The sequence below is a fragment of the Camelina sativa genome, chromosome 1, assembly GCF_030686135.1.
Source record: "Camelina sativa cultivar CO46 ecotype springtype chromosome 1, ASM3068613v1".
Taxonomy (NCBI): domain Eukaryota; kingdom Viridiplantae; phylum Streptophyta; class Magnoliopsida; order Brassicales; family Brassicaceae; genus Camelina; species Camelina sativa.
This window is the reverse complement of record NC_141880.1, coordinates 7,355,242-7,375,862: the sequence shown is the minus strand read 5'-3', so window position 1 is coordinate 7,375,862 and position 20,621 is coordinate 7,355,242. Positions and strand designations below refer to the sequence as shown.

Here is a 20,621-nt window from a genome sequence, read left to right as displayed (position 1 = left end):
GGGGTTTATTCCTTGTTTTGGGTGGTCTCCTCCATATATAGACTTTCAAACACATATTTCCTCCTAGTTCTAATGGGCATTTAACCGATCTGCTCCAGCTCTATAGACCGGTCTAGATATAGTGTTCCAGCCGGCTCAGTCTGAATTCAGCAAGACCAGCATGCAGTTATAGCCAAAACGCAAAACCAAACAGATTTAATAAGTTTGCTCTGTCGGGCTCAGCTCAGACCCTCTTTATTCTCAAGTAAAGGGTGAGTCCCTCAGCTTGGCTTTGGCAGGGGCCGCAGGGCAGTCCCAAGTCAATCCACATACAATTGCAAATTTTACTCGAAGTACTGATCTAAGTTTCTTGCAACAACTTTAATCTGTAAAGGTGAATTCTGGACGTGAAATAAACAGAGCCTGTTGTTCCTCGGAAAGTAAACCAAAAGTTGCAAAAGGAATAAACATAAAAAGGGTCTGCGCAAAGATATTCTCAAGATAAATCAATCCTGGTCTCCTTCAGTTTTGTTTGGACTACTCACAAGCCGTGGTGATACTATAGCAGAAGAACCAGACTCTCAGACTTGAGACTTCTACTCGTCTTTGCATCTCTTCTCTAATTCCTCCAAACGCTCAAGATCTTTGTGGTACTTGCAGATGCGGAAGATGCACCTGTCAGTGAATATGAGAGAAACAGTCAAATACATACATAAGTGCCAAGTATAAAGTGTGGAGTGTGTGATAGTTGATAACGTACCAGTAGAGAAGGATCCCAGCTGCACACAGAACCACATTCCTCTGAGCCTTATAGATCTGAAACACGAGTAAACCAGTAAGTAAGCTGAGCTTAGACATTTCGCCGCTAGGATAACTGAAGCCCAATTAAATGTAGCAAGTTACAGATAGAACAACCCAAATTCGATGTTTACACTGTAAAAATCAATTCAAGCGCAAACTGAAAAGGCTCAGATAAATGTTGAACTCTCATCAACATATTCAGAAGAACAGGGCATAAAAAGAATACGGCACTACTAGATTTATTCTGACAAATCTTTCAAAGAAAATATATCTGGATGTTTCCACCAATATAAGATTCCTCGCATAAAAATGTAGCTTCTTATAGACATGACCTTAGATTAATACTAAGCAGTAGCACTAACCCTGCGAGTCTCTGACCAAATATGCAATTGGTAGTGCTACTGAGAACTCATTTTTTTTCATTACTGAGACATCCTATACTTAATTCAACTAAACTATCAACTAAACTCGATCATCGGATGATTCTACATTATTATAAACTTCATCAAAGAAGACATATACACGAAGAAGTATCAGTATGAACTAAAATAAGCTTCGATTCTAATACCAATAGTGAAGGCACGATCATAAGTTCTATAGATGATGATGAACTTACAGATTTCTCGTAGCGATCACGCTCTGTAGTAGTGCAAACCTCAGATGAGCACATTAGCCTATGCTCATTCTTCCAGTATATATCTGACAAGTAACACAGACAATTCACATGAGTAATTGCCAAAACAAACCAAAACTATAGATACCAATTCACTCCCAACTCGAAACCCTAATGGTAAAAACTGTATCGATCCTGAACAAGAATAAAGTTAATATACAGATGATCTACGGACTACGAGCCAGAGAGGGCGATTACCGAGGAGCTGAAATCCAGAGAAGGCGACGACGGAGGCGGCGGGATTGAGTATGAGCGAGACAAGTGATACGATGCGTTTCTTCAGGAGCATTGGGTAAGGGAGAGTCAAGATGACGGCGATGGCGACCTCGGCGGCAACCACGTACGACAGAATCAGCCATTGCAATGCCATTGTCTTCTTCTTCAAGATCTCTCTTTCGCTCTGTTTTTTTTTAAGATCCTCTTCTTCCGTGTGAAATTGAAAGAGTGATTATGATCTGTGATTCTTCGTGCGTCCGACACGTATATCTATCGACGCCGTGTCCGTGTGCCGGCCGGTATTGATTTTGTTTTTTTTTTTCTTCTCGACATTTTTAATTGATGGGCCTTTTATGGCCCAATATGTTAGTGAGTGACTGCATTGGTAGAGAGAGACCCACACATTAACTTCCGGTTCACTATGGTTTATACTGTTTGGTTCGATTTTTTCGGTATTTAATTATTTCTTGGGCATATCCTACACTTCCAATTTTTTTTCATGGCCGGCAAAAGAGTTTCTATCATGAGTGCTCTTAAATTTAATTTTGTTTGACTTAATTAAAGATTATCTTATCTTATTAATGAAATAAATCTCGATGTAATAAAATAGGAAGGATAATGTATGGATAAAACCCTAAAATCGCCGAGAGAGAGAGCCGCCGTCAACTTCGATCCGCCTCTCTGGTTGCCCTTCCAGCGCTGGAGAGGGCTCCGTCCCGAATAGTTTTCTTTTTTTTGTAGTTCCTTTTCAGTCTCCCGTCTCTTGCTCTGTTGTCACCGTCGGCTGGGTGCATTTCGAAGATGGTGGATCCGACGATTCCTCGGTGTGTGAAGCGAAGATCCGTTGGGTGGAGGTCGCCGGTGAAGGCTCTGATACAGATGTTGGAGAACAGCGTCGACTCTTAGCCATGTCTAGTAGTAGCTTAGGCCTTCTCTGTGTTAGTATTTGTTTTCGTGTCATTGGGTCAATTTAGGTGGTTTAGGAGATGATTTCACTCTGAGTCGTGGAGTGTTATCTATCTCATTGTGGTTAAAAAATGCAATGGTTCTCGATTGGGTAGCGTTGGATCCGCCTTGTGTTCCAGGGTTGTACTTGATCAACCATTGCATTTGTTTTGTTTCAAGTCTATGGAGGTGAATGTAATGTGTCTTTGATTTGGTTGTAACTTTGATTTGGTAAATGAAAAGTTGATGTTTGAGCCAAAAAAAAAAAAAAAAAATAGAAAGATAATGTTCCATTAGATTTGGACAAATGTTCAAATAGATTTCCAAATCTTCATACCTACATGGGACATGGCAACATATAATTGTATAAAAAAAATACATTTAGATAAGGTTACTTGTAGAACTTAAGTATTGATGATTATAAAGTTGAAAAATATTACGACACTTTTTTTTGTTTGGGTTAACATGTTACGTTAATTAAGACAATTTAAAATACAGAATCATAAGAATAAACTAGAAACGAGAAAAACTAATGTAGAATATGTCCGATAGTTATTCTTAGGATAAGTTCTAAAATACCAAAATATAATATATATTTTTTTTTTTCAAGAATGAATGGACATGAAAAAATAGTTTTCTGTGTATTTTTTTTTCGGTCAAATCAACGATATAAAAAGTTAGTTTTTGGATAAGACTTGATTGTAAATTCATAAAGAAAAAATAATTTCATAATAAAATAGAGAAAAAGGAAACCATGAAAATAGAGGTAAATGAAAAATCACATCAAAATTAAAGCAAATAAAAAAATTCAACCAACCATAAAATTGACTTCAAACTTTTTTTGTAACAAAAAGAAAGGTTTTAGAAATATCATAAAAACTTAATAGGATTAATCTAATACAAATTCTAAGCAAATCCATATTTTTTTCTTGTTAAATAAAAAAAATTACACATTTTATAATTTATATCATCCAGTTCCAATACAAAACAAACACGCAGCGAGACGGCTAAGCGCGATTACTGGGACCAAGGCGCGCGCGTGGCTCACGACAACGTATTCGTGTCACGTGTTCAGCACACAGTGACCATTTAGAGTCTAATTAGGTAATTTAAATCTATTCTAATAAATAATAATATTACAAACTTTCGTCGTAATCTATAATCTTATCCACTTTTAAATTGGGCCTGACCCATATTAATTTTATTCATTTAGTATAATTTTAACTTTGGGTTTTCTCGTACGGAACAAACTCACCCATTTGCGTCTCTCTTCTTCTTTGCTTTTCTTCTTACTTTCTCTCTCACGCGTTGCTGTTGTTGTTGTTGTTGTTCACTCTTTCTCTCTCATTTCTCCGGATTGGCTTAAACCTTCTTCTACAATACTCTCCTCTTACATGCGAGCTTCTCCGATTCTCTGTTTCTGATCGCTTCATAACTTCGCAATTATGGTGTTCGCGGCCAAGAAATTCATCAACAACCCCAACGGTTCGTGCTCTTCTTTCTTCGTTATTCTTTTTCTTTTCTTTCTTGCCGTTTATCTTTTCGTCGCATCCTCTGCTCTGTTCGGTGTCGTTGTTTCTTTCTCCGGCGTAGATTTAGGTCGATGAGAATTGTGAACTGTTGACCTATGTTATCTTTCCCGATTGTTGTGTTACCTATTTGCGATTTCTTGCTTATAAAATTCGCCTTGGTCGATTTTACCACATTCACCCCCCTGATTTTGTTTCGCGATCCTTGAAATGCTACTCCGTCACCCCTTGTGTTCGTTGCATGGTCAGCACGATGTCTTTATTTCCATGGTTTAGGGTATAGAACTAGCGGTTTGGAACTTTTTTGCAGTAAGAGAATTGAATAAAGAATGGTTTCCTTTTTGCAGATGTTGTAACTGAGTTCATTGAGGGTCTCGTTGAAACTTATCATGGACTTCAGTATTTGGATGGTTTCCCTGAGGTTAAGGTGGTTATACGAGCTGATGTCTCCGCTGAAAAGTACGACAAGGTTGCCGTTATATCAGGTGGGAGTTTTGTCACCGGAGATATTATGTGTTTTGGTTTAGGATTTTGAAAGTCTCTTAAGCAATGCTACTATTATATGCAGGTGGAGGCAGTGGGCATGAGCCTGCACATGCTGGTTACGTTGGAGAAGGTATGCTCACAGCGGCTATCTGCGGAGATGTCTTTGCCTCCCCACCAGTTGATTCCATCCTTGCTGTGAGTATTCCAGATGGGGTTTTCCGTCTTTTCTCTTCTGTTTATTTCGATTTTAATGATAAATGAATGTTTGCCCAATTCCAGGGAATTCGAGCTGTAACTGGTACTGAGGGATGTCTACTGATTGTCAAGGTAGTTAGAGTGGGAAAGAGAGCCCCATTCATACAGTTCTATTGTTGCGAGGAACTATAGAATCTTTTCTTTGTGTTTTTGATTAATTTAGTTTCCTCATCAACTCTCTTGGTAGAATTATACTGGTGATCGCTTGAACTTTGGTTTGGCTGCTGAGCAAGCGAAATCTGAAGGTTACAAAGTTGAGGTAATACATGCTCGTTATTACCTTTTCATACTTGAGAGCGTTTGCTAGACAGAATGACATGATCTGTTTTGTAGACGGTAATTGTTGGAGAGGATTGCGCATTACCCCCTCCACGTGGTATCGCCGGGCGCAGAGGGTTAGCAGGAACAGTTCTTGTCCATAAGGTTTCTCTCTCCCTTTCCATCCTTTTTCTTTATCACACTCTAAACCAGTTTGTTTAGTATGCCATTGCTGCTCGTCGATATTGTTTTTGTTCAAATTGTGATGTCTGAGGCCTTGGGCTGCTATATATTGATTTGTTTGTTTTGTTTTCACGAGCTTAGAATCAAAACGAATTTCTGAATATAAAGCTTAAAGCATCAGTTTATTTTATTTGCTTCTGCTAAGGACAGGTTGCGGGTGCAGCAGCAGAGGCTGGTCTTTCTCTAGAAAAAGTTGCGGCTGAGGCAAAATGTGCGTCAGAGATGGTTGGTACCATGGGTGTTGCTTTATCCGTCTGTACGCTTCCTGGACAGGTTACATCTGATCGTCTTGGCGAAGAGAAGATGGAACTCGGGCTTGGAATTGTATGTTACTTTGTTGTATTTTCGAGTTTGCACACAAATTCACTTTCTTCATTGTTTTGGTTCATATGGTGACATTTCAATTCAATCTGTCTTTCAGCATGGAGAACCTGGTGCTGCTGTGGTTGACATTCAACCAGTGGATGTGGTGGTTTCCCATGTTCTTCAGCAGATACTTAATCCTGTATGTACTTAATTTGTGCTATCTTTATGGTACTTTATTGTTTCCATAGTCAAAGAGATCTGATTATTCTTTCATATCTGCAGGAGACCAATTATGTTCCAATTACTCGTGGTAATAGAGTGGTTCTCATGGTTAATGGGTAAGCCCCTGTCGATGTACTTTCTATATAAATTGGTATCTGTCTATTACTCCATTATTTTAGCTGGACCAAATGCTGCTGCTGTGATATCAAATTTGTTGAACTAGATGGTGATTTCTGTGTATATGGTTGTTAGCGGAGAACTTAGTTGCTCCTCAATTTTGCAGTTTGGGAGGCACCCCTTTAATGGAACTTATGATTGCTGCTGGAAAAGCAGTCCCTAAACTGCAGTTGGAATTTGGACTTGCCGTTGATAGGGTGTATACAGGCTTTTTTATGACTTCTCTTGATATGGCAGGTGAGGTTCTGTAGATTTTTTTTTCATTTTGTTAAGTGATACATACTTCTGTTGTTACTCTGACGATGCTTCCTTTCCCAGGATTCTCGATTTCAATCATGAAGGCTGACCAGTCGATTTTAGACCGATTAGATGCTCCAACCAGGGCTCCAAATTGGCCCGTGGGCACTGATGGTCCGTGAGATTTAAGCTGTTTCCTATTTCCATGATTTATTTCCTTGGAGTATAGTCTTAGATACAAAGATTTTGTGCTACATTGCAGGCAACCGGCCACCAGCGAAGATTCATGTTCCTGTTCCTCCTTCTCGATCAATAGCCGAGGTATGCATTACAATTTACAAGTTTGATGAAGATACGTTGTTTAGAGGTTTCGAGGGTTAGTGACAGATGTTTTTGGTAATTTCATGAAAATTTGTTAATATCAGTCTCATAACCGACCTCAAGAGCTGAGTAAAGAAGGTCGAATCCTTGAGGCAGCCATTCAAGCAGCAGCAACTGTGATCATCAGTCTAAAGGATAGTCTGAATGAATGGGATGCAAAAGTAGGCGATGGTGATTGTGGATCGACAGTAAGTTTTATTTGCAGATATTGCCATGCATACTTATATTTTGTTCATTTAATATTATCTTAAATTTGCCTGCATCAATTGTGTAGATGTACAGGGGAGCAACAGCTATTCTGGAGGACATGAAAAAGTAGTGAGTCATTTTTGTTACTTTTACTCCCTCATAACCTCTCTATATGTTGAGTTCTTCACAGAGATTGTTGACAAAACTTTGAACCATGTCTCTTTTTGTTACTAGTTATCCACTGAATGATGCTGCAGAAACAGTGAATGAGATTGGTTCATCAATCAAAAGAGCTATGGGGGGGACAAGCGGAATAATGTAACTCTTGAAATTATTTCACATTGTCATTGTTATAGTAAAGTAAAGTGACATTATGGGTTCTCTTGTGAAACAGTTACCATCTCCTCTGCAAGGCAGCATACGCGGAGCTAAAAGCTAACGCTCAGTCAGAAGTCACAGCCAAACATTGTGAGATCATGCTTGCTTGTATGTGGTTAGTTAGTATTTTATATGGCACATGCTTGTTTTGACAGTTTAACATTATTTTGAATCAGGGTCTGAAGCAATCAGGTCATCAATTACTTCAGTCAGCAAATATGGTGGAGCAACTGCAGGCTACCGAACAATGCTAGATGCTCTCATTCCGGCTTCACAAGTTCTTGAGGAGGTGACAAAGAGCGGCTTATTTTATTTTTATACTGAAGATTTGAATATTGCAGCTTGCAAGTAGTAATGAGTTTTTGTTTTTGATAAGAACAGAAGCTGAGCGCAGGAGAGGATCCAATATCGGCTTTCATTCTGTCTGCTGAAGCAGCAACTGCAGGAGCGGAATCAACCATACAGATGCAAGCACAGGTGAGTTTAGCTTACTGTTTCAGTCTGCTTTTGTTATGTTAAGTGGTTTTCATATTGAGATGACGGATGAGATTGTGTAATACAGGCTGGGAGATCAAGCTATGTATCTGCGGAGATTCTTGCAACGGTTCCAGATCCAGGTGCAATGGCTGCAGCAGGATGGTACAGTGCCGCAGCAAGAGCTGTGAAGGAGCAGTATCAAAGCTCATCATGATCCCCCTCCCTGAAGTTTCTTCCTTTATTCCCCGGATATATGAATTGGGATTTCGGTGAGAGAGGCTTTATGAGCACTATTGGCTCTCGTGTATGTACCGTTTAAGATTTTTGACTCTGTGAGGGCGCTCTCCGTTTATGCAATTTTTTTTTGGTGGTGCGTAATACTGTGAGAGTTTTGACTTCCCGAGAGAACGAGACTGTATTGTTGGTATTGAATTCTTAAATGGCTATGAGAAAGAAAAATGTTTCTTGTCTATTCCATATGATTAGCATCTTTCTAGATTCTCAAATATCTCAATAAATATATTAATATATATATATATATATATATATACATATATATCTCAACATAGGAGATAAACTGATAAACATGAATCGATATTGATATAGTTGTATCTTTGTAGATCCTTATTGCTCTATCAACAAGTATATAAGCTGCTGTAATCGTCCCTCATAAATAAATACAGCAGAAGCATCCATTCTCTGATCCATACAACTATACAACATTGAACATAAGGTATTCACAAGATCAACTCTATATTATTTTCAGATGGTATTAGTGTAATGTGATCTGTAATAGTGGGTAGAAGAGATCGACCACCCATCGATCAGGAAATAATATGTGGCTCTGTTTATGGTTCTAAATCTTCTTCTGATGTTGTTCTCTGTTTAATGTTTGAGGAAATAATTTTTTGTTTTTAATATAATCACAAATAATGTACCGAAGCACAATTCAAGGGGAAGAGAGGGTCTCAAGGGGGACAAAAAGAAAGGGGGTTAGTTATATGAACGTCTTAAATTAGTTTATAGAGAGTTTTGCTTTCTTACGTTCTTCTTTATATTTTGTCCAATAGCTTCTCATTTATTTTCCTCTTCTGATCTCAACGTTTCACCATAACTCAAACACAATGGTAGTCGCAACCAACTCTGACTCTGAAGAGCATTTGCATTCCACTTTTGCTTCCAGATATGTCCGTGCTGTTGTTCCCAGGTTCCTCTCTCTCTCTGCATCTTTCTGGATTCTTTCCTCACTTTAGTTTTTTTTTTTCTTTCTTTCTATGTTACAATGTTAATAGTATTTGCTTGCATATATATTATATTGAAACAGGTTTAAGATGCCGGACAATTCCATGCCCAAAGACGCTGCTTATCAAGTGATCAGTGATGAGTTGATGCTTGATGGCAATCCCAGGCTTAACCTAGCTTCCTTTGTCACCACTTGGATGGAACCTGAGTGTGATAAACTCATAATGGATTCTGTGAATAAGAACTATGTTGACATGGATGAATATCCTGTCACTACAGAGCTCCAGGTTTGTCTCTCTCCCCATATGCTTTCTATTTCTAAATATAGTCAAGACTGTGATACATCTTTATTTGGCTTTTATTCTCTCGTCTTCAGAACCGGTGTGTAAATATGATAGCTAACTTGTTCCATGCTCCCGTTGGAGAAGGAGAGGCTGCGATTGGGTGTGGTACTGTTGGTTCATCAGAAGCTATCATGCTTGCCGGTTTAGCTTTCAAAAGGAAATGGCAACAGAGGAGAAGAGCTCAGGGTTTACCTACTGATAATCCTAACATTGTAACTGGAGCCAATGTTCAGGTCTCAATAAACTTATTCCCATTCTTCAAACATCAGTACATCACATTTGCTTTGGATATTGATACGTTTCTCTTAAAATATAAAGACATGTTAAACTTGTGTGTACGCTTTTTCATCCGGGCAGGTGTGCTGGGAGAAATTTGCAAGGTACTTTGAGGTAGAGCTCAAAGAGGTGAAACTAAGGGAAGACTATTACGTGATGGACCCAGCTAAAGCTGTAGAGATGGTTGATGAGAATACAATCTGCGTTGCAGCAATTCTAGGATCCACACTTACAGGAGAGTTTGAGGATGTGAAGCTATTGAACGATCTCTTAGCTGAGAAAAACGCAGAGACGGGTTGGGAAACTCCTATTCACGTTGATGCAGCCAGTGGAGGATTCATTGCTCCTTTCCTCTACCCTGATCTTGAATGGGACTTTAGGCTTCCATGGGTTAAGAGCATCAATGTCAGTGGTCATAAGTATGGACTTGTGTATGCAGGAGTTGGTTGGATTGTCTGGAGAACAAAAGATGATTTGCCAGAGGACCTTGTCTTTCACATCAACTACTTAGGAGCTGATCAACCCACTTTCACTCTTAACTTCTCAAAAGGTTTGTATTTGAGAATCTAGAAAGATGCCAATATTTACTTGTTGAGAGAGAGCTATAAGGGATCTACAAAGATACAACTATATCATCATCACATTTAGTCTAAAGCAAAAGCTCTATTTGTTTTTTTTGCAGGGTCGAGTCAAATCATTGCTCAGTACTATCAGTTTATCCGACTAGGCTTTGAGGTACTTGTTCCCTCACATATCTTACATAACAGTTTCATACTTTCATCTTATTTGTGTCTAGATGACATCTAGTTGTTTTATCTAATGATCCTTCTTGGAAATTAAATTAGGGATACAAGAACATAATGGAAAACTGCATGGACAACGCGAGGAGGCTGAGAGAAGGAATAGAGATGACAGGGAAGTTCCACATTCTGTCTAAAGATATCGGAGTGCCACTAGTGGCATTCTCTCTAAAAGACAGTAGCAAACACACGGTGTTTGAGATTGCAGAGTCTCTGAGAAAATTCGGGTGGATCATACCGGCTTACACCATGCCTGCAGATGCGCAACACATTGCTGTGCTAAGAGTTGTGATCAGAGAAGACTTTAGCAGAGGCCTTGCAGATAGACTCATCACACATATCATTCAAGTACTGAAAGAGATCGAAGGGCTTCCTAGCCGAATCGCGCATATAGCTGCGGCAGCAGCGGTTAGTGGTGATGATGAAGTTGAAGTGAAGACTGCAAAGATGTCGTTGCAGGATATTACAAAGTATTGGAAACGCCTTGTGGAGCACAAGAGAAATATTGTATGTTAAAAGGGTAAGTCTTGTTCTTTGGACTTATCATGTTCTTGGCAATAAGGTTTTAATTTAGACCATTCGGCGAACTATTTTGTTTTTGTTTTTCTTTCTTTTCTTGGAATTATTTATATTGATGGTACCATATAATATAAACAGAAAGAGTGACTTTACATTAATCTCTGAGTCTTGATTATAATACTACTGTACTTGTAGTTGTAGGGTTGTTAACTGGAACCTACCCAGCCAAACCATATGATAAAAAGTCAATTCCTTGGTAGTGTGGACCGTGTGATACTGAAATTTTTTAGCTGCAAAAGCAAATAGCAATCCCCCATCCCACACACACGCGCACATTGCATATACAAATATCACCGGCTACAACACTCAAATACAATGACCATTTAGCAAAATCAAAATTGAAGAAAGGGACTATTTTTTATAAGCTACCAGTGAAATAAAATGCTGAGACCAAATGCAGAGCCGGCGCTGAACTTTTTAGGGCTAAAAGCCCAAACAAAAAAAAAAAAAAAAAAATTGCAGTTCGAAGAGGTCGAATCTGAACAGTGGTGCCAAAAACAATATTCCTAAACCACTGGTCTAAAGAAAATTTTTGTAGAAAATGGCCGAAATATGTTTTTTATTATTATCGGCCGCAAGCCAATGCTTGGCTTGCTTGGCCTCTTGGCCGGCTCTGAAGAAAGGGACTATTTTTTTATAAGCTACGAGTGAAATAAAATGCTGAGACCAAATGATGAATAGTCACACATCAAATTAATATACAAAGGTCGACTTCATAATATTTCGCTCTGTATACCATATAATATGCAATCCAGTTGGAGAAAGATTGAAACGACTTAATCACTTAAGATATATTTCTCTGATGAGCTCATTATCTAGGTTGACATAGTTTCTATCCAAGTTTATAACTTTACATGGAAGCAAAAGAAACAAAAACATAGATGATATAGTAGCATGATGCACAGCATACATAATATATAGGGCTCAGTAGAAAAGAGTAAAACTTATTCGAGCCCATTAAGTCTTACTATAGGCCCAATAACCAACGAGCCTTCGCAAAAATTATATAGCGGCGAGGCGCAAAAGAATTACCAAAATCGGAATTTTTTTTTCCCGGTGGATGAAGATGTCGAATACACCAGAGGACGGCGACGGAGCTCCGATAACTACAGGCGGCTTATTCCCGGTCTTACCTACTTCTACGAACTCCGTCTCAGTTATTTCCAGTAATACTCAATGGCTTCGCAACGCCAGCTTCACGACGGATCTCTCCATCATCAACGCCGCCGCTTCGACGGCTCCTTACTTATCCGAGGTCGAAGAAGATGAGGAAGGAGATGCCGATGAGAATATTGGTGAAACCAATCAGCCTAAGGTTTACAATTTGATTGAAGAAGAAGCGTCCTGGGAGTCTGATGACGACGATGTAAAGAGGAAGGGGAAGAAAAAGAGGAAGAAGCGGAAGAGTGGTTCTGCGGCGGATGAATCTCGTTCTAAGAAATCATCAGTTAGGGACTCTGATGAATACTATTCGAAACCTGCCAAGGATTATTACTTAGACACTCGTCCTGATCCAGATAATTTGGCTTATGGTTCTATTTACAGGTACTTTGCTTATCTAGTTATGGCTAGTTTGATTTCGTTTTCTGCGCGATGCGTTTTGAGAGTATGGGGGATATTGAAAAGAATCTGCTTGTGTTTTTTGTTTACAATGCAGGATGAATGTTCCTCGTTATAAACTTGACAGTTCTCAGAGAGTTTCTGGGGAAGGTTCTCTGAGGAATTATTTGCGGAATCGGCGTAGCTCTATGCTTGACACAGAGATTGATATTGATTCTTTGGAGGGTAGAGGAAAGTCTGATACCCGATATTGGTATGCAAAACATGCTGCCGTTGAACACAACAAGAATTTCAAGCGTATTCGTTTATCTGCTTCAAAAGAAGCTGTGGATTCGTCGTTTGATGATTTCATTCCACTGGAGGAAGATGAGGCTGTTCAAGAAAGTGACGATGAAGATGTTTTGTCAAAGGACTCAATGATGGGAGCATCATGGGAGGATGAAGTGCTTAATAAAACGCGAGAGTTTAACAGAATGACGAGGGAGCGTCCCCATGATGAGAAGGCGTGGCTAGCATTTGCTGATTTTCAAGACAAGGTTTCGAGCATGCAATCTCAGAAAGGAGTTCGCCTGCAGACTTTAGAAAAGAAGATTAGTATACTTGAGAAGGCTTTTGAACTTAACCCAGATAGCGAAGAACTGTTAATTGCGCTTCTCAAGGCATACCGAATCAGAGACAACGCAGATGTGTTAATCAGTAGGTGGGAAAAGGCACTTATGCAGAATTCCGCTAGCTACAAGTTATGGAGGGAGTTTCTATGTGTTGTTCAAGGGGAGTTCTCCAGATTCAAAGTATCGGAAGTGAGGAAAATGTATTCTTATGCGATCCAGGCTCTTTCTTCTGCTTGCAGCAAGCGACATAGGCAGGTTCTTATTATTTTATAGTGCTAACTGTTTAAGGGTTGATGAGTCACTCCAATACTTATCTGTTTACTGTCACAAGTTATTTCGAGTCCATCTGTTTTATTTCCCTTTCTTAGTTTTTTTATGGTGTTTCTCCACTATCTAAATCGTTGACATTATTGATAATCTTATTATCAGCAGTTTGACGGGCAGTTTGACATTATAAGGTCTGATTCTATTTATTGGATTACGCAGGTGGATGCAACATCTGAACCACTAGATTCTGCTGCCATTCAGCAGGAACATCTTCTAGTAGATATGCTAGTTAGCCTCTGCAGGTTTGAGTGGCAGGCTGGTTACCAGGAGTTGGCCACAGCGTTATTTCAAGCAGAAGTGGAATTTAGCATCTTTTGTCCATCTTTGTTGCTTACTGAACAGAGTAAATTAAGACTGTTTGAGCACTTTTGGAGCAGTAATGGTGCTAGAGTTGGAGAAGACGGAGCTTTTGGATGGTCATTGTGGCTGGAGAAAGAGGAGGAAAACAGGCATAAAATTTTGAAAGAAGAATCGTCTGATGACAATGAGGTAGGTGGTTGGACAGGTTGGACAGAACAGGTCTCAGGTAGAAATGGAGATAGTATTGCTTCAGCTAACACTGTAGAGGTCGATGTTGATCGGGAGGGTCTGGATGAGGAAATGGAAGACGAAAATGGCAAACCTGAAGATGATACTGAAGCTATGCTAAAACTATTGGGCATTGATGTCAATGCCGCGGCCAGTGATGAGGTTAAAGATACAACAACTTGGGTTAAATGGTTTGAAGAAGAGGTTTCTCGAGATCTCAGCCAATGGATGCCTACTCGGAAAGCTGGTATCTATCACTTCCTTTACCATCATTATCTCTGTATAATTTTGTTCATCTTTCTCTTGGAGCATATAAAGGACTAAATGTGTCTATTGGGTGAGCTTTTGTTTAAGTGGGACTAGTCGCTCAGCCTTTTCTGTCATTCCGGAGCCATTAGTAGATAAAGTTCAGTCTCTGTAGATATGTTTGATAGGATTGACTTGCAATTTTATCTTAATAACATTAAACATGCATGATGTGGTTAACCTTGTATCATCCTTTTATAGGTGAATTCTCCAGAGTTGATGAAATGGGCGAGGGAGAAGATGAAGATCAACTCTCGAGTGTTGTACTATTTGAAGATATAAATAGATTTCTATTTTCCTTACGTTCAAACGAGGCCCGCTTATCTCTGGTATACCAGTTTATTGATTTCTTCGGTGCACATATGTCCCCATGGACTTCCAGCAACAGTTTGTCATGGAGTGAGAAAATAAGTAGCCTTGAAACACTGCCAGATTCTATGCTAGAAAACTTGAGAAGTGTACAGGAATGTTTATCGAAATCAGACAGTGTCAACAGTTTCAGCTTGGGATCTCTTTTAAGTGGCAGCTGTGACATATCTATGCGGACTGAGATGATGAAGTTTCTCCGCAATTCCATCTTGCTTTGTCTAAATGTTTTTCCGCGAAACCACATTCTGAAGGAAGCTGTGCTTGTTGCAGAAGAGCTGTTTGTAACAAATATGAAAACATGTGAGGTAGCAACTACTCCATGTCAATCTTTGGCCAAACGTCTCCTGAAAAGTGACCGGCAGGTAAGCCCCATTCCAATGTGTTTGTGTGGTCTGTTTTTTCTTTAATTCACCTGAACTGATTCCTTCTCTGTGTACAGGATCTACTACTTTGTGGAGTTTATGCACAGCGAGAAGCTGCTTCTGGAAATATGAAACATGCAAGACGAGTCTTTGACATGGCACTGACTTCAATCTGTGGCCTCCCTAAGGTTAGTTTCAGATATTTCGGCCATGTTGTTAGCATATGATACAAAGTTTCATGTTTCCACCTATTTATCTTGTTCAAAAACAACTTCTAGATCAGTTACCATGGTTTTGTGTTTATTGCTGATTCAAATTTTCACTTACTGGTCCCGGAAACTGGTGCACAGGATTATCTCATGGACGGATCATAGTAGAGTTGTTTGTTACAGGACAGTCTCGTCTGGGTAATGTATAGGGAAGCATGGCATAGGTTAGAATAGGGTTTCTTATTTGACGTTACTTTTTGTGCACTTGTACATAGAAACATCAGTCCAATTACCGTGTTTGCTTTGGATTTTATTTGACATTGCAGAAGCCATGCTAAGGTTATTTCACCTATGATTGCAGGAATTACAGTATAACGCTTCTTTGCTATGTTTATGGTATGCTGAATCGGAAATAGCCAATAGTAGCAGCAGAGATAGGGATACAGAATCATCATCTCGTGCTTTGCACATTCTGTGCTACCTGGGAAGTGGTCTAGCTTATACTCCCTATACTTCCCAGTCTTCAAGCATGCAAATCCTTAGAGCACGCCAAGGGTTCAAAGAGAAGCTCAAGAAGATACAATCAGCATGGTCTCATGGTGTTACTGATGATCAATCAGCCGCGCTTGTTTGTTCGGTAGCTCTATTTGAGGAGTTAACAAATGACCTTCCTGGTGCTGTTGAGATCCTAGAGCACATGTTCAGTTCTGTTCTTCCAGGTTATTTCCGTGATCAAATGACATTTTTGGGTTGTCTTACTGATTTCCATACCAATTTACATGACTGCATCAGAAATGTTTCCGTGTACAACAAATAAATTTCACTTAAAAGCTTGTATCGTGCATGCACTGTTTATCTGAATTTGTATCTCGTCGTTAAGATTTTGGGCTATTGTGAATTTTCCAGGAAGAAAAAGTCAAAGTCATCAACTTGAGCTCTTGCTCAATTATTATGTGAGAATGCTTCAGAGACACCATGACGATCTAACTTTGTCACAACTTTGGAAGCCCATATTAGAGGGACTGCAACTGTATCCTCTCAATCCGGAGCTTTATCGAGCTTTGGTGGACATCTGTAATCACCGTATGACATCCCATAAACTGAGAATGATGTTTGATGACTACTCCCGCAAGTAAGTTTTTTCACAAACTTGTTAAAAATAAACCCGCTATCTCACGAGAACTGCCTAATATAGATATGGATGCCTAGCATAAACGGTTAAAGATGGTAGTTACATGTTTACGGTCTTCCTTTTAGAATAAGGGTTATGTTTATTGAGTTTAATATGTTAAATTGTTAATCATGCAGGAGTCCATCTGTCGTTGTTTGGCTATTTGCACTTTCTTATGAGCTGAGTAAAGGAGGCGCCTCACACAGAATCCGTGGATTGTTTGAAAGGGCATTTGCACAAGATACACTAAAAAACTCGGTCATTCTATGGCGTTGCTACATTGCATATGAGATCGACATCGCACACAATCCATCAGCAGCTAGAAGGATTTACTTCCGAGCAATAAATGCATGCCCATGGTAAGAGCATATAACCAATCTAAAATTCCTTCTCCAGATTTCTCATATTATCGAGAACCCATTCATAACATAATGGCATGGCAGGTCGAAAAAACTATGGCTGGATGGGTATAGGAAGCTTAGCTCAGTCCTTACGGTGAAAGAGATGTCAGATTTACAAGAAGTGATGCGGGACAAGGAACTAAACATTAGGACAGATATCTACGAGATTCTTCTTATGCAGGGATGAGATCATTGAGATGTATATATAGTTATGCTCTGTTCTGGTTATTGAGAATTTACCAAAAGTGTAGAAGAAGAAAATGAAATGATCGTTTGTGCAACCCTTCACTTTTGCCTTTTTCCTTGTTCTGTTTAAAACCATCCAAAAGAATTCCGAGTAAAAAGGTCGCTTAATATTTCTGTCGGAAATCGTTTAGCAAGTCATTCTACCATTTTTTGTTCTTGTATTTCATGCAGTTATATATCAGTAATGTACTATATATACAGTCACACATAATCTTATAAATGACAAAAGCTAATTTGTAGTCTATATCAGCTTTTACTTGCTAGGCTTGAGATCTATCAGTCACAAAACAATGTAAAAGTACAAATAAGTAGGCCATAGGAAGACAAAAAAAAACTTGGTACAACAATACATTTAATTAGTGTGAATGATATAGGACATTCCCAGGCTCCAGAACAAACAACGTAAAGAGAACGGAAAGCAGACCAAAGTAGAAGAGGACTAGCCTAGCGATCGAGAGACACGTTCTTGTTTAGACAAAATCTTCATTCTTTTGTTCAAGAGGCCTACAACATCGCAAAGGTTCAAGAATCAGTCAACGACTCCGTAGTCCCCCCTACAACAACACATTTGTCATACATTATCTAAAAATAAGTCACTTGATCACTTCTAGAGTTCTACGTAAAACCCATTTTTCAAATTTCATATTAGGAGATATATTTGGACAAGGTCCAATATATGTGGAAGATGCATGTACATTTAAACGCAAAACATGGTGATGTGTGGCAGGTTCAATGGCGGATTTTCAAAGCTGAAGGCTGAAGCTGAGCTCATGTATATATGTGTATATGGTTTTGTTAAAGGACATGAGGTATATATATATATATATATATATATATATATTTTTTTTTTTTTTCTGGTTATTGAAAGTTTACAAAGTGTAGAAGTAGAAAGAGAGATGATCGATCGTAAGTATTACAGATGGGTGAGAAAAAAGAAAGATGAATCTCCTTCATCGCAAGGCAAGGGATCTTTCTTTTTGGAAGAGAGTGAAATCAGAATCTTAGATTTACACTTCATCAAACCCTTCACTTTCTCCTTTTACTTGTTCTGTCCTATTATTTAGTAGAATAAACAGAGAACCATCGAAAGAATTATGATTAAAAGAAAATTTCTTTGCAACATAATTTATACTACTTTCTTTGTATTACTTGGCGAATATGATTACAGCTTAAAAAGTTTATATTACCATTAGAAACCCCATTAATGGTTTCATTAGAAATATTTCATTAATTTTGTTATGTTATTATATATGTAAATATCATGGTCTCACTCCATGGTCAGCTGGAAATTTTTTATCTCTGACAATGAGTATTTGACCTAAAAAGTTGAATGAAACTTGCTTTTCACGCTATTATATAAGACTAAATGTAGTGTGAAAATAAAATAAAATAAAAGAACAAGTACGTTAAAGTGTAAATCCAAATTTCCCCATCCATTAACTTGATCTGGTTACACCCATGTGAGGAAAAAGAACAAAGGCACACCAGTGATATAGCCGTCAAATCAACGGATAATAGTATCATCAATCCAACAAAAAAAAAAAAAGGGATAAAAAAAACAAAAATAAATACATATCCAATAAAATCACGTGATTTTTCCACACATTCCCACAATTAGAAGAAAAAAATCAGTTAAGAAGCCAAGAACCCTCAGGTTTTATTTCAACGATTGTATTATGTAAGTACAAAAGTGTACCCCAAGTGTTTTACGTTATTTGCCCAATAATTCTATATTCTTTTCTTTTTTTTTTTGGCCCCAAATGCTCTTTTGGTCTTTGGTCAATAAACCCCTTGACCATGTCCCATAGCTGCGGCATTAGATGATGTGTCCCATGCGTCATCTGTGATAAATTGCATCCACGAATCGTCTTTATCGTCGACTACTTCTTCAACGCAGGCAGATGATGAAATTCCCACTTCCGGCGACATTGTCTCGTATTCGTTGTTATTGTAGTTATTGTTATTATTCGAAATGATCTCCATTGACGCCGTCGGGAAGCTACATTGTCCCATTTGTAATTGCTGTTCTGATTCCAGCTCTGAACATATTCCGTTCTTCTTGAACACCCGACATAATGCATACGAGTCCTGCACCAAACCGTTTATATATTGTATACGTTAGAATGTTTTAAGATACGTGAATAAAACGTTTTCGTACTTTTTCGACCGTATGAGACGAGTATATGAAAGTCATAAATAACTTAAAGAAGGACGTGAATATTTGTCTTAAATAATGGATAACTAAATATTGGCTTTTGTCTTCGTCGCAGTAAAGACAAAGCGAAACCCTAATGAAGCTTTTGTCAGCTTACAGCAAGAAACGAATATTATCATTATATCAAGCTTATACGCCTTAATTTAAATATTAAAATTCACACATATCTTTCTGCTAATGCATATACTAAAGGAAATGGTGACATAACATGTCCGTTTTGTTTTATTATAACAAATTTAATAGCCATGCATCTCTACGTAATTATCTTTTTGTTTGTATATATTAATATATATAAGTTCCAATTTGATTATTTTTGTTTAGTAACTAGCTACTTTACTAACTACTATCAGTTGGTAAAATAGATCGAGTGATAAAAGAAGGATAAATGATCATCTATCTTTACCTGGAGCGAAGAGGGATCGTCACAATCCTTATCATCGAGACGATACTCATGCATAACCCAATCAGTACGGATCCCTTGAGGAGCTCTTCCTCTATAATAAACCAAAGTCTTCTTCATCCCAATAGCTCTGCTCTGACTCGTCACTCTCCTATCTTTCCCGGTTGATTTCCAGTATCCACCTCTCGTTGCTCGGTTTGTCCTAAACCCGTTTGGATACTTCCGGTCACGTGGCCCAAAAAAATACCATTCCGGATCTCTACTTGGTAGAAACGACTTCTCTACAGTTTTTTGTTAAGGATCACAACCATTAATTTTCAGAGATGTTTCTAGTTATTTTTTAAAAAGAATACAAGAATAATGTAGAAACATACGTACCTGCGAGGTCCCATGGCTCGCATTTGTAGAGATCAACCTCGGGGATTATATCAAGCTCGATTTCTTGACCGTTGATCTTTCTTTTCAAATAATAGTTTACGAGTTCTTCGTCGGTCGGATGGAACCTAAACCCTGGAGGTAATCCAACCGGAGCCATAATAACTCTCTCACACAGGCAATTAACAATATCGTGTTCTTGGTGCGTCGTTCACCTCATTTATCTTCTCCTACTCAAACGTATACATATATATACACATTCAACTTACATGGTCACTAAATTGATTAATTAATTATTATTTCCTCTTTACTAAATATCGTCGTTATATCTCTCTCTATTCTTTCTTTTTCTCTCTTCGTCCTTCTTTTTGTTGTTTTTATCTTTCGCTTTACCTTTTTTGGAGATTCTTGACAAACGTTACTCGCAAGCTCCTTGGGCTTCCTTCGTTGTAAAAAAAAAGGTCCCAGTTTGATCGCGCTATTAGCATAATAATATCAATTTATAATATACATATGTATATTAGCATAATAATATGAATTTATAACAT

The 20,621-nt window shown here is 38.4% G+C and overlaps 5 protein-coding genes across 9 annotated transcripts; 3 read left to right on the top strand and 2 right to left on the bottom strand.

The window, feature by feature from the left end:
- Positions 1-336: 336 nt before the first annotated feature.
- Positions 337-2,000, bottom strand: LOC104782611 (uncharacterized). Its single transcript, XM_010507592.3, has 4 exons — positions 1,652-2,000; positions 1,397-1,479; positions 740-795; positions 337-654 (listed from the first exon to the last, which is right to left on the bottom strand). Exons 1-4 carry the CDS (start codon positions 1,821-1,823, stop codon positions 576-578), a joined length of 390 nt encoding a protein of 129 aa, XP_010505894.2. The 5' UTR covers positions 1,824-2,000; the 3' UTR covers positions 337-575.
- A 1,784-nt stretch (positions 2,001-3,784) lies between these two features.
- LOC104782593 (putative 3,4-dihydroxy-2-butanone kinase) lies at positions 3,785-8,224 on the top strand. 2 transcript variants are annotated; one of them, XM_087453119.1, is made up of 19 exons: positions 3,785-4,099; positions 4,491-4,628; positions 4,712-4,824; positions 4,909-4,956; positions 5,072-5,143; positions 5,218-5,307; positions 5,536-5,709; positions 5,807-5,890; positions 5,974-6,029; positions 6,197-6,327; positions 6,409-6,501; positions 6,590-6,648; positions 6,753-6,896; positions 6,983-7,026; positions 7,132-7,215; positions 7,292-7,365; positions 7,452-7,564; positions 7,657-7,752; positions 7,838-8,224. In XM_087453119.1, the coding sequence occupies exons 1-19, from the start codon at positions 4,060-4,062 to the stop codon at positions 7,964-7,966; spliced, it is 1,782 nt and encodes a 593-aa protein (XP_087309245.1). In that variant the 5' UTR covers positions 3,785-4,059; the 3' UTR covers positions 7,967-8,224. The 2 variants fall into 2 exon arrangements, with proteins under 2 accessions (XP_087309245.1, XP_087309248.1); XM_087453122.1 differs by having other exon boundaries at positions 3,843-4,099; positions 6,983-7,023.
- Positions 8,225-8,782: 558 nt separating this feature from the next.
- LOC104782571 (glutamate decarboxylase 5) lies at positions 8,783-11,091 on the top strand. The gene is made up of 6 exons (XM_010507542.3): positions 8,783-8,959; positions 9,077-9,281; positions 9,371-9,571; positions 9,696-10,164; positions 10,297-10,349; positions 10,460-11,091. The coding sequence occupies exons 1-6, from the start codon at positions 8,877-8,879 to the stop codon at positions 10,928-10,930; spliced, it is 1,482 nt and encodes a 493-aa protein (XP_010505844.1). The 5' UTR covers positions 8,783-8,876; the 3' UTR covers positions 10,931-11,091.
- A 938-nt stretch (positions 11,092-12,029) lies between these two features.
- On the top strand, positions 12,030-17,206 carry LOC104782556 (uncharacterized). 4 transcript variants are annotated; one of them, XR_015559123.1, is made up of 10 exons: positions 12,033-12,538; positions 12,651-13,419; positions 13,651-14,266; positions 14,527-15,056; positions 15,134-15,244; positions 15,407-15,463; positions 15,627-15,984; positions 16,172-16,397; positions 16,574-16,795; positions 16,880-17,206. XR_015559123.1 is itself a non-coding variant. In XM_010507524.2 (9 exons), exons 1-9 carry the CDS (start codon positions 12,054-12,056, stop codon positions 17,022-17,024), a joined length of 3,462 nt encoding a protein of 1,153 aa, XP_010505826.2. In that variant the 5' UTR covers positions 12,030-12,053; the 3' UTR covers positions 17,025-17,206. The 4 variants fall into 4 exon arrangements, 2 of the variants coding, with proteins under 2 accessions (XP_010505826.2, XP_087309302.1); XR_015559122.1 differs by having other exon boundaries at positions 15,407-15,489; XM_010507524.2 differs by lacking the exon at positions 15,407-15,463 and having other exon boundaries at positions 12,030-12,538.
- Positions 17,207-18,489: 1,283 nt separating this feature from the next.
- LOC104782546 (NAC domain-containing protein 54-like) lies at positions 18,490-20,415 on the bottom strand. The gene is made up of 3 exons (XM_010507514.3): positions 20,077-20,415; positions 19,702-19,979; positions 18,490-19,171 (listed from the first exon to the last, which is right to left on the bottom strand). Exons 1-3 carry the CDS (start codon positions 20,231-20,233, stop codon positions 18,863-18,865), a joined length of 744 nt encoding a protein of 247 aa, XP_010505816.1. The 5' UTR covers positions 20,234-20,415; the 3' UTR covers positions 18,490-18,862.
- Positions 20,416-20,621: the final 206 nt, after the last annotated feature.